The 13,226-nt window shown below is 29.3% G+C and overlaps 1 protein-coding gene across 6 annotated transcripts; it reads right to left on the bottom strand.

The window, feature by feature from the left end:
* Window positions 1–2,629: 2,629 nt before the first annotated feature.
* Window positions 2,630–8,614, bottom strand: LOC110658628 (transcription factor bHLH110). 6 transcript variants are annotated; one of them, XM_021816328.2, is made up of 7 exons: window positions 7,849–8,614; window positions 6,623–7,295; window positions 5,921–6,055; window positions 5,760–5,825; window positions 5,575–5,634; window positions 3,372–3,434; window positions 2,630–3,049 (listed from the first exon to the last, which is right to left on the bottom strand). In XM_021816328.2, exons 1-7 carry the CDS (start codon window positions 7,971–7,973, stop codon window positions 2,894–2,896), a joined length of 1,278 nt encoding a protein of 425 aa, XP_021672020.2. In that variant the 5' UTR covers window positions 7,974–8,614; the 3' UTR covers window positions 2,630–2,893. The 6 variants fall into 6 exon arrangements, with proteins under 6 accessions (XP_021672020.2, XP_021672019.2, XP_021672018.2 ...); XM_021816327.2 differs by having other exon boundaries at window positions 2,630–3,055; window positions 7,849–8,609; XM_021816326.2 differs by having other exon boundaries at window positions 5,569–5,634; window positions 7,849–8,606.
* Window positions 8,615–13,226: the final 4,612 nt, after the last annotated feature.

The following is a 13,226-nucleotide window of genomic DNA, read 5'->3' on the forward strand; positions in this document are numbered from 1 at the left end:
CTATGATGCCAACTCCTTTTGTCTATAATGTTCTCGTCAAATGACTGTTTTAACCCCATTGGCTAATTACGCTCCTAAATGCCATATTGATAATGATTAAAGTGTTTAGCAAAATCAGACAAAAAAAAAAAGGTGCTTATCAACATACTTATTACAGATCATTAAATTTTATAAATTAATATATTTTAATTGAATATATTTAATATAAACTCAGTTTTACATAATAATAAATTTAATAATTATTAAATTAAACATTAATATTTATGTTGAATAATGAATATAAAAATTTAAAAATAATATTTAATATAATAATTATTAAATTTATTTTTATATAAATTTAAATTTTTTATTGTGATATTCAATTTAATTATAAAGTTTTAATTATATTTCAAAAAGATCATTTTAAGTTGAAGCTCGTGCTTGGATGGGCCCTATCCATTGGCCAATCAAGCTGTATACTGTAATTTAGTCGAGGGTAGAAGGGTATAAACGACATAAAGATCAAAACGGATAAAGAGAGAAAAAAAATCAAAATACAACACTTTCCTCGGAATGACATAAACATTCGCTATCCCGCCCACAGATTAACACGTCCGACAGCCCAAAAAACCAAGGCGACCAGATGACTGCCACGTGGGACTGAGTGATTGGATAAACTCTCTCCTCTCCCAAAAAAATCTCCTTTTTTTTCTCTACAGTATCACAGGCCCACTGCCCACACCACAGATAATGTAATTATTAGAATTATTTTTAATTTTATATAAATAATTACATAATATAATATTAAACTGTATAAAAATTAAATAAATTCATTTAGAGACATAAAATCAAAATATTGGCAAGTGGTTGGTGCGTTGCTTTCATATGGGTAATTTCTAAGTTCATTGCCTTGGATACATTAACTATACAATTTTATATTGTTGGGAAGTTTCAAAATTTCAAATTCATATGGGCATACACAATTTTATATTTTTATATATAAATATTTATTTATTTTTTGTAATGTCCATTTATGCTTCAAAGAAATGTAGAATATAAGACTCGCAAAATTCTAAAGCTTATTCGTTTCTTGAAAATGAAATCTCACCTTAAAGCAAAGTTTTGACATTTTTCATGCTGGAAAATGCACGTTCATGATATTTTTCATGTTGTGAGTGATTTGAATGCTATATTTAGGCAGTTAATAAAAATATATTAATACATAATGCAAGGTTAATATTTCTCTTGAACATTATTATTTTCATTATTGTATGTATTATAAGTTAATTTAATTCGATTAAAAATAAATTATTTATACAAAATTAAGAAATTAAATAAAAAAAAAATCTCTTTTACTCTCTAACCTGTAAAAGAAAATATCTCTTTTGCCAACTAAGAGTGCGCCCAATTACCACAAAGGGGGAGGAGGGTTGCTGGGGTCATTTAGTTCAGGAATGGCCCACTGGCGGACATGAGTACGCAGGTTTTCTTGAACCATACAAACATTATCCACTCTCGTACGTCGTCGTTTGGCTTTTTTTTTTCTTTATTTAAAAGAGAAATTGAAAGGGTTAGACTCACTTTGAGTATTCTAAGTAAATGATAAATCTTTAGCCGATGAATAAAAATGTATTTAGCTTAAATTATGAAAATTTACTTATAAATAGGAATAATAATAAATAGAATATCAATCAAAATTATCGTACATAAATTTAAATTTGATTAATATTTTTAAAATTTAAAACTGTTATAATTCTGATTAAAATTTATTTTCATATATTGAACTCATATTAAATCCAATTATTATCACCCAGCCAAACTCATTTAATTTTATATATTTTAATTAAAAATTTATATAAAAATTTATTTTTATTAATAATATTTATTTTAAAATTTTAATAATTTTATAAAATATTTTAATTTTGTTCTATATAAAATAAAATATATAAAAATTTATAAATACTATTATTAAAAACATATATTTTATATTAATTAAATATTTATATAAATGAGTTTCAGGTAATAAATACCTAATATGTAAAATTTGAACTCATCACTGGATATTAAATTTCAAAACTAAACTTGTTCCAATCCAGATTATATATTACTCAATCTCGTCTTATTAGGATTTTTGATCAACTAGGTACCTGCAAAAATTTAACTTGTTGCCATACCTACTTGTAAGCTAATTTTAGCTTATAAGAATTTATATATTTGTTAAAGTATTTATAAGTGACTGATAAACAATTGATGTGCTTGATAAAAAATAGCTTATAAATATATTTATTATTAAAATGATTAAAAAAAATAAGATTTATAATGAAGTTTTAAAAATTTAATAAAAATAATATGGTAAAATACTTAAATTAATTTATAAATATAAGACTTATAAGTACTAAAATAAAAAATTAGTATCCCTTGTAAAAACAATTTATAAACTAAAAAAGTGTCATAAATAAACAAGTAAATCTATTTTTAAAATTTATAAATTAATTTAAATTAAGAAAAATATCACTGTAGATCATTTAAATTTTTTTTTTACTCTAAAACAATTAAGAAAAAAAAAAACCTTGCATTCTTAAGACAATTCAAACTAAAGCCCAATAGAAATTAGGTTGGGTTGGGCCGATGTAGATAGGAAAAGAAGAGGGTGTAAAAAAAGAGTGAATTTAAGGGGTTCCTTAATTAAATTACATATGAATGTTAACTGAATTGTTAATGGATCAAATTTGGTCCATCCTGCTCTCTGGAATCCTTGATTTCTTACAAGATGACCAAACTTGCTCCATTAGAACAAAACTAGTTTAGTTAACCTTAAATTCCTATCCAACATGAGCTTAAAAGAACAATCATGAACATGCTAATTAATCTTGTCCGCCCAACACTTCAATATGTTTAATTAAATTACACAGTTCTATGTTCCTCCACCAAAATTAGGCGGTGGCCAGATGCCTCCTCCTCCACCATCGCCGGTTACGTAAGACATGCAAGACAATGGAACCAGACACAGCCCTCGGCTTCTTAAATCTTTCTTTGGCTCATCATCATTTCCATCCTCCATGGTTGAACCCTGAAACTAATTTTTAACTACTGTTGGTTCTATATATACATATGCTAATTACACATTTCAAACAAATCATTTAGCTACTAATTCAAGTCGTCATCAAAATTGTAAAATTTCAAATTTGAATTTCCGATATAAGCCAAGTTATAGTAAGAAAAGTCTAGCCAAGCTTCATTTGTTTTTTTTCTGAATTAAATCTTGATAGTTAATAAGCTGGTGCATTTATGCTACTTCAGGATAATTAAGCAGGATTAAAAAAAGCACTTCAAGAAAAGGCAGTCATATATAATAATTTTCTCTTAATTAGAGAGGTTTGAAAATCACTTACTGTTTGCGTAGCTCCAATACTGGTCTTGTTGCGAGATGACTTCATATATGGAACGCTTAGTGTCTGCCAAAACAAGAAGAAAAATTGTCAAACTGCTAAATGTTTGTAATTTTTTTTTTTTAACTTAAATTTGGTCTAACTTGAAACACTAAATATATGATAGGATCTCACATATTTATATTTCGGTTCAAATTGGGCTTGGTCTATGCAAGAATTATTATTATTATAATCTTGAAAGGCTAAAGATAAATTTTTCAATAAGTTTCCAGACAGTATAAAAATTAAAGAGAACCTTGTAGAAGTTCGGCTGATTAGATAGATAAGTTCAGTGTATATAGGCTAGACTGAACATCGAATCACTTAATTGCATTGATGTAGCTTGTGTTACAAATATATGCAGGTATAGTTGTTGTTAAGATAAAGAAGATACAGCTTGTTAGAAGATATGATTGATTTGAATGGGAATGGGATAATCCTTATCACCTGAACCCTCTCAAATGATTGCCAATTAGGTTATGTCTTTACCATTCCAATTATAAGTTTCTATAAGTTTTCAGGAAACAATCTACTTATTGATGTTTACATCAATAGATAGAAATTAACCTATTGTTGTAAGTAATTGCTTTTGAAGGCTTGGTTTCCAGCTAGGTTATAGGTTTCCCTCCCCTTCCTCGGTTAGGTTTGTATGATTTGGTTTTTTGGTGAATCTGGTTCTGTAGATATGGAATCTAAATGGTGAGGGTGGATTGAAGAGGATCTGCAATGGGAATGCAGTGGGAGGATCTAATGGGTGATTTCTGCTTCATGGGTTTTTACTTCTCCCATATCTAGTGTTTGGCCATTCGTTTTGGGGGAAGTTGTTGGAAGGCTGCTTGGGGATCTATAGATTTGGCATTAAAGGATGGTTGCCAGCATCCCATGGCTAATGGAGACTGAGATGCCATGGCTCCTGCCTTCCTTTCCTCTAAAAATGGCGGTGGTGAGTCCTAGGTGCTTCTATAGAAGAGCTGTCTTACTGTGATTTTGACTGTAGAGGTTTTCTTCTTAGTTTGGGCTAGTTTAGCTATGGCGGCTGGTATTTGGAGGTTGATCTCTAACTGTTTCAACTCCAATGGATAGTTCTTGCTCGGTTCTGGTGGTTAGTGGTGTTGAGTGAGCTTCTTGGGTTTTCTACCTGGGTGGTTCAACTAGGGTTGCTGGCTAGGGACTAGGTTTGTTGGTTTGGGTTTGCACATTGAGTGGGTAAATTGTATGGGTGTAGGCCTTAAGTCTTGTAAAATGTTACTTGCCCTCTAAGTTTTAATGCAATGAAATGTGCAATTCAAAAAAAAAAAAAAAGCTTCATTTTCTTTACTCTTATATAAAAATTAAAATTTTATAAGAATTCAATTCAAATTTTATTTTTTTAATTTTTTTTTAAAAACCTAATAGGCATTCAATTTTTTTGAATTTAAAAAAAAATTATATTAAAAAAATAAATATCAAAATAATATAATTATATAAGAATTAAATTGAATTCTATTCTTATAAATATATTTTTTTTCCTAATGAAGATTTAATGATTATGTTGTAATGGATGGAAAAAAGAAATTATTAATCTATCATGACAGCTGAAACACATTTATCTTACCCATTATCTGCCTTTTTAGAGTAAATATTTATTTCTTCTCATAGGTTAATATCATTAAAATTAAATTAATTTTATCAATTAACATTAACTTTAATTCAATAATATTAAAGTGACGACTAAACCTAATTAGGTTTTTAATTTCAATCCTAATCAGAGCTAAATAAACTAAAAAAATACCAACTTTTTTTAATAGTCAAACTTAAAAAAATTTATAAAAATAAAAAAGTAAATAATTAAATTTTACAAATTATTTAATTAATTAAAAATAAGTGATTTTATCATTGATTTATTTCTTAGATTTATTTATTTAACTGTGACTAGAATTTAAACTCAAAGATTTTACAATTTCAAACAGAAAGGAATATTAGTATTGAAAGTTGGGAACCCTAGGAACGTATTGGAGGGAAGGAATTTGATGCATCCAATGTCAATATCGTATATATTATTCTAATGCTATAAAAGAAACAATGTCAGACTACTGCTACTACTACTATAGCATAATAGTAGCAGATATATAGGAAGCCATGGAAACCTAACTAAGGAGAATGTTTGGGAAAGTGAAAGTACCTCCACCTGGTTTTGAAGGAATTTAATGTATCCAATAGCCTCCATTAGTACGGATGCTGTGTCTGTCTGCAGTATTCTCCAAAACCCAATTTATATTAGTTTAATAATTATTAAATTTATTTTTATCTAAACTCAAATTTATAGTGTTAGATGTATACAGTTAATTGTGAAGCAAGCATAAAATTGATTACCTTGCCAAAGGGTGCAACCAGCTGCTGCAAAGCTGAAATTCTATCTCCTAATTTCTCTTTCCTAACCTGTTCGACCAAATTCCAAAATGAATAATTAAGTTTGTGGTGTGTGAAATTAATGGCATATAAATAGTAAATGATTGACATTTTTTTTTTCGCACCTTAAATGGAGGACAGGAAGCGCGTGACTCCAATCGAGATTTCTTGGGTGCAGCTAGCTGTGTTGCCTTAGGTTCCATCAAGCTGTTGTTGGGCCTCTTCGGCTCTGGTATTTGATTGGTAGTGAAGGAGGATGTCTTTCCAAATTCAAAGACCAAAATATAATATAAGTGGAATTATCACTATAAAAAGTAAAAATAATACTATAAAGACTGATTCTTCTGATAAAGAGATTAGTGTTTAAAGCTGAAGGAGCCTCTTGTATGTTTATCAAAAAGAGAAGAAGGCTATTCTTTTGTTGCCATAACTATTGCTAAAGAAAAATAAAATTATAATAAAGGGTTTCAACTTTTCAATTTTTCCACTCATTAACACAGGGAGAGGAAAAGAAAGAGGGAAAAAAAAAAAGATTGAATCATGTTACTTCTTTTAGTAACATTAATTACTCACGCATTTATCTTAAAGTTGATAAAAAAAAAAAAAGTTTGATTCTGGATAACATAAATTGGATTCTGCTTAGCATTGCACTTGAATTGCAATAAGACACTTAGAAAGTGGATTAATTAAGGAATTTTTAAGCTGTTATTTTCATTATTTATATGTATATTCTTAACTGTTTTCCTGGCATGGCCACATATATTAAGCGGCCAGAAGGAGGAGGAGGAGGAAGAGGAGGAATAGGAATAAGAAGAAGAAGAACTCACTTTGCTAGGGCTACATGGCATATGCATGTGATCAAGACTGTAAGAAATGTTGTCTTTATATATGCCAAGATTATCATGGGAAGGCTGCCCAAAACTCCCATTAAATCTTGTAGAGGTTAAGAGATCCAAGGCCTGCAAGTTCATGTCAAAAGAGCCTGAGATCGATGGTGGTGAGCGGTTAAAGTTTGAAATGTTTATACTCGGATATATCTGGCTAAAGTTCCCTCTGCCAGGTATGGAACTTCCAAGGCTAGAACAATCATGAGCGGTGGTAGGGTAAATTTGCCTAGGCGAAAACTGATGATGCCCATTGATAGGAAAACCAGAAGAAATAGTCTTGAGCAATAGCTTCTCGCTTAGATCAGTGCTCATATCTTTTTGCTTATCTTCAATGTAGCTTGTGGAAGATAGATGGGAATCTTCTTCAATACTCGAGGGAATGTTTACCATCTCTGTAAATTTGGGGAAAGATTCTGTTGACAGCTCTTGTTTGATTTTTGCAAGCTGTAGGTCATGAGCAGACTGGTTGGTGAAGCTCCCTGCTGCATTACTATTCCAGTGGAAACCCAATTCTTGGATCATGGAACTGTTGACAGGAGGGACTAAAGTCTCATTTCTCCGCCTTGGATTTATGTCTACTCCATTACAGCTAGGATTGAAGTTGCCAGTACTCCTGAAAATTAAAAATAAAAAAGGGTAAAAAGAAAATTATAAAGGAATTAAGTCAACAAACACTAGCAACTAAAAAAAACTAAGAAAAGAATGAAACACAGCTGAAAATAAGAGAGAAAGAAAAAGAGACAGAAGAGATGGTGTAAATATAGTAGTTTCTGTTAAAGTGACAAATGGAACTATATACAATGGAGTGAAGTTTGCATTAATGGATATTCTGCTATATGAACCAAGAAAATTTTGTATATATTATATTAATTTTAGAATCAATCGATTCAAATAATCCTTCAGTTAATATAGAATCATTTGATAATTTAACAAGAACCTAATTAACATGCAGCTGGTCTTCACCTCTAGGCAATTTCTAATTGGATGTACATCAAATCAAAAAAGGAAAGGGAAAGAAACTAATAACCCGCCACCCCAAAAAAGAAAAGGGATTCCAAATTCAAAAGTTGATTCATGATGGTACTGGGAACAGCTAAATTCATTGTGGAAAGCTTAGAGAGTTTCAGAGAGAGAGAGAGAGAGAGAGAAAGAGAGAGAGAACTCACAAAGTAATGTTTTGGGTCCAAGCATGGGGGCTTCCAGCTCCATAGTTAGATTGGGCAGTTGAAGAAACAACATGCGGCTGGCCTTGAAGCTGATGATGCTGGTGATGGAGATTAGCAGACTCCATATTGACAGAAGATTTTTTTAAAGGTGCTTGAAAATCCCAAGATAATTAATTAAAATTTTAAAAACTAGCTAGCCATGGCTTGATTCAGCAAGAATCTCCTCACGCTCTATTCAAAGAAATATTTAGTGACACCTACATACCTTCTTGCTTTTGCGTAGCTAGACACTTTTCTCAGTTTTTGCTCTTTACTCTTTCAAGTTTCCTTCTTAAAGTAACCTTGAAAAGAAAGAAAGACAGTATGAAACACCCATCTTCACACCCTCTGACTTTAATTATTTATTTTCTGCTCCTTACTTTTCTTTTTTGCAGCTTCTCAAATATAAGATTCAATATTTGATATAGCATTATAAACCCTTCTCTCTCCTCCACTCTTTGTGTGCTAGGCTGCTAGCTATTGCACTCTCAGCGATTACAGGGAGATGATTATACTCCCTGTATGGCATGATTAAGATCTGTGCATTCGATCCCGAGGCTTTTCAAGAAAGGTGTTTGAAGAGAAATGATGACAACCATGCTCATCTCTTTATTTCTCTCTCTTCTCCCCACATGTCTAAGGGTGTCCTTATATATATATTGCATTTGGCAAGATCTAAAATGAATCGGCAGTGAGGGTTCCATGTATACCTTTCCTTGTTCTTTCCAGTAAATGATCAAGTTTTTTCTAGTGGTTGTGAATGATTCAATCCCTTGTATCACCTTCAACTCTATTAATTACCATCTAATTCTCTTCTATTTTACCTTAATTTATCGTTTAAGTATGTTCAGCAGCCATGATTTATAGCGATCGAAGCTCTTGGTAACATTGATATTTAACTCAATCAAATTTAGAACTGTACAATTTTAAGTTCAAAATAAATTAAAATATATATTTGATTATCTAAATCATCAGAGTTTTCTAATTAATAGGATTAATTTCTTAATTAAAATTCCCAAAATCTTATTAGTTAAACACTATTTCAGGGAAAAACATATTCAATATAAATTCTTATTATTTAGACCAGATCTATCAAAATATAAATACATAAGTATCACGTATAAGCTTTGTATATATATATATATATTAGGCTTATCAAAAGCAAGCGTTCATCACAAGCCCCAAACGCCAGAAAGCTATACTGTGAAAATGTAGTTTTATCTAATTAGTGTTTATATTGTTCTTCATATCTATGCAATACTACATATCTACAATCCAAACTATGGAGTAATTAAGATTTTTTAATCAAATAAATTTAATTGTGCCACTTGTATGTAATTAAGAGATTTTTTTTTAAATAAAAAAATAAATTGAAAATAAAGTATTTTCAGCTATACCTTTGTGAAAAATATTTATTAATCGCAAATAAAAAAAATCTTAAATTATATATGTCAATACCCGATAAAATTAATATAATTAATAAGAGTATATGCATCTTTTTCATTATGGATCAAAATCAAAATTTGAATTTATTATATATTTGATAGAAAATAATGTAATGTAATAATTTTTTTATTTATTGAAATTTAATATAAAAATTTAATTATATTACATTAGATTACGCTTTAAGTAAAAATAGCATAATATTATCCAAAAAAATCTTGGAATTCACCTCATAGATTTGTGTTCCATAATCACTGTCTTTGATTTCGAAAATGACTTAGATGATAAACACAAAACATAAGATTCTTTTGTATGCTTAATTAGTTGCTATATGAAGGTGATATATTAACTAATGGAGTTACATCAACTTTTTAAGTCAACATGGCCTGTACAATTTTCACTACGTTAGTCATGTGCCGCTGGTTAATTAATTAGCTATATAAGCACTAATTAAACTACATCAAACTAAATAAAACATATGGAGGTATAATTAATTAATTAATTTATGTTGCAGTGGCTTTAATTTCTTTTAAGCCTTCATTAATAATTAAGTTATTTTTACAAATAGACAATAATTAATGGTATTGGTGATAGATATAATTTCATTTTCATATGCAATTGATTTTTCAAAAACCTTCATGATGATGCTTGGGCAAATGATCTAATTTCAATCATATCTCCTAGTGGCAAACAAAAAGAAGCTAAACCCTAGACTCTCTGCACCTGTACTGCCGCATGTATCTACATCTTTTTCATTAATTCGCTTATTATTTTGTATATATCAATTATTTAATTTCTCCATAATTATAATTAAAGTGTTTAATTATTATTATTATTATTATTATATATAAGGAGTGATTCCTACGTTTTACATCTTTTTTTTTCCGACTTAATTTGATAACAACTTGTGAAAATAAAGTCTCTCTATAATGCTTTTCATTTGTTTGCTTCTTGAGAGAGAGAGAGAGAGAGAGAGAGAGAGAGAGAGAGAGAGAGAGGGGTGAATAATAAGATGGATTAAGTATGATAATTAAGGTGTCATTCCTTCAAAGAAGGTTATAATAATAGTATGTTCAGCCCCACAAAGGTTCACATCACTCAAAAAGTTGATGGGAGAATCTGAGATCAGAGTATGGGCAAACCCTTATTTATAACTTTTCTTTTTTTTTTTTTTCCTTTACTCCTTTTGCCCTTAATTACCATGCACGCCCACCTTATATATTTATGATTTTTATTTTTTAAAAATTAAATTACTTTTTTATTTTTCTGTCCCTTTCTTCCTCAAAGCAATTCTTCTTTATTCAAAGCTTTTCAACCTTCCACTAGTTGGTCACCTTTTGTAAATTTGCTATGCTTATTCAATTCAGAAACAAAAGCTGCTTGTATATGTGCCGTTCCCATTAATTATTAATAAGATTTTCATCTTAATTAATTAATTAATTCTTCTAAAAAGACATTATAAATTAAGTTAGTACTATGCCAGAGTGTGTGTATATATATATATATGATATCCTTATAAAGATTGTTAAATTTAGAAATATTATTTTACAAATCAAAATGAATAATCAATTTAATATTCTAATTCAATCATGTATAGATTACTTTTTTACTTTATATTTTTTCAAAGTGAAATTCCTAATACTCCCTTTTCAAGCGCAATCACGTTATTGTTATTTGATAATTAATTAATATCTTAACTTAATATAAACTAAATTATACAGCTTTATAAATAGTTAAAACTTACAAATCAAATTTAGACTTTGATACCATATTAAATTTGAAAAGTGCTTGAATTTTGTGATATTAATTAAAAATATGTGGGGACATTCTTCTGGAAGTTATACATAAAAGAAAAATTCAATTAAAATAATATGTATTATTCTCTCTTTAAAAGAAAAAAAAATATATATAATATAAGATATATTTAATATTATTGTTATAATTGTTATCAGAAAAAAAAATCTTTTAAATATATTAATTAAAAAAATTAAAAAATAATTAAATTAAAAAAAATAATAATTTTAGTCCTCAAATTACAATCAAAATTAACTTTAAAAGCATTTTTATATTTTATATTTTTTTCTCTATTTTTGTTTAATAATTAAAAATAAACTGGGGTTTTTTTCTAATTATCTTTTGATTTGATCATGCATAAAAGTTACACTAGTGACTAATTCATTTCTATATTAAAATTAAATTAAATAAGACAAAAATTATGCAAAAAGGGAAAAAAAAAAGAGGGACTGATGAGTGCCCTAGCGTGTCACTTAGCCAGCCATGTAATAATTAAAATAGTAGTAATTTTGTGCTTAACAAAATAATAAATTATGTTATAAAGAATAAGCAGTGATTTAACCTAAAAAAATATATGCTATGATTGATGACTTTAGTCTTTAGGGGTCCCTTGCAGTCATAAGTAGAAGTCATAGGCAGTCAACCCTACGGTCAAACATCCACTCATGCCACTTACCATATAGATTACTAGATAAGATTTTTGTCCATTCTAAAGGAACACTACACCCTTTCATTCACTACTCTACATATATATATATATATTTAAAACTTTCAAACCAATATTTCTGTGTGCTCAACTCTGTTCATATATGGTTTTATATCAATATTCTTAGTTTTCTTTAGTATGTTAAATTCTTTTAAAGGATAAATTTTTAAGTGAAATAAAAGATAATTTAATTAATTATTAATATATTTTAAAAAAATAAGATTATTCAATATTTTTTAATTAATATATAAATTTAAATGTAGAAGATAAAAATAAATGGAGGTATTAATTAAAATTTTCATTTATTTCCAACTGTACATTTGGTGGCCCATTAGGTGGTTGGTGATGAAGAAATGATATTATTGGAGAGTAAGTGATAAAGATACATGATTTTCCTTGCAAGTGTGAGTCAAATACTTGGCAAAGCCCTTAAAAAGGAGGTCTAAAGTAGCAAGAATTTAAAGGTATGTCTAAGAAGAAGACAAATTCATTGGAACAGGAGAATATATGCTTTCTGAAGACCATGAAAATCCAACACTATAGGGGCCATTGCTCCCCCCCATTGGTTTGCTTTTCCATGCCCACTCACCCATTAATATTTCCTTATTCTGTTTGATTCCCTATCCTGTTTGCATAATCTATTAGGGTTTTATTCATTCCTCTGGCAGACTGGCACCATTAAACGCTACATGTGTTTTCCACACAATCTTGTCTATGCCCATCTGCGTTTAGTGTAGTTTTTGGAAACTTTAATTTCTGCTTGCTTCTTGATTTCTTCATGTTTTACCTTTGCTTCATTTGATCAGCAAGGAGAATAACGATGAAAGTGAATGATTAATTAGAGTTAAAGAAATAAACAGAGGTACTGTCTTATTTGCTGTTGGAAAAGTGAAGCTCATCACTTTGTTTTGGTACGGGGAGAAAAAGATATGGTGAAAGACTGAAAGTGCAAAAGCGACTGAGAAAGTGAACGGGGAAAGGAGAAGAGATTGGTGAATGCTCGTCCTTCTCATCAATTTCACAAGCATTTCCTCTGATTTTTTCATCCTTTTCCTGACAAGAAAAAGAAAAAATAAATAAAAGAAACGAAGATGTGGGTCGGCCACTAAATATTTTTGCGTTGATAGACCTATTGGATTTATGAAATTCAAAGTATTCAGTCTCTGTTAATCCTCTCGCTCATTTCAGATATAAATTATTAAAGTTCTAAACCACCCAAGTATATTGATGTTAAATTGAATTCTTAACAAAAATCTTTTGCTTTTCTTTTAAGAAATGGTTAAAAGCCTAATAGGCCAACCCACATGCCATGATGATAATATCATTGCTTTGTCATTCAATCAGCTCAAATGCTTGCACCTAGGACAAAGATTGTGTACTCCGTTACACGCCAATC

Source organism: Hevea brasiliensis, chromosome 12 (genome assembly GCF_030052815.1).
Source record: "Hevea brasiliensis isolate MT/VB/25A 57/8 chromosome 12, ASM3005281v1, whole genome shotgun sequence".
Taxonomy (NCBI): domain Eukaryota; kingdom Viridiplantae; phylum Streptophyta; class Magnoliopsida; order Malpighiales; family Euphorbiaceae; genus Hevea; species Hevea brasiliensis.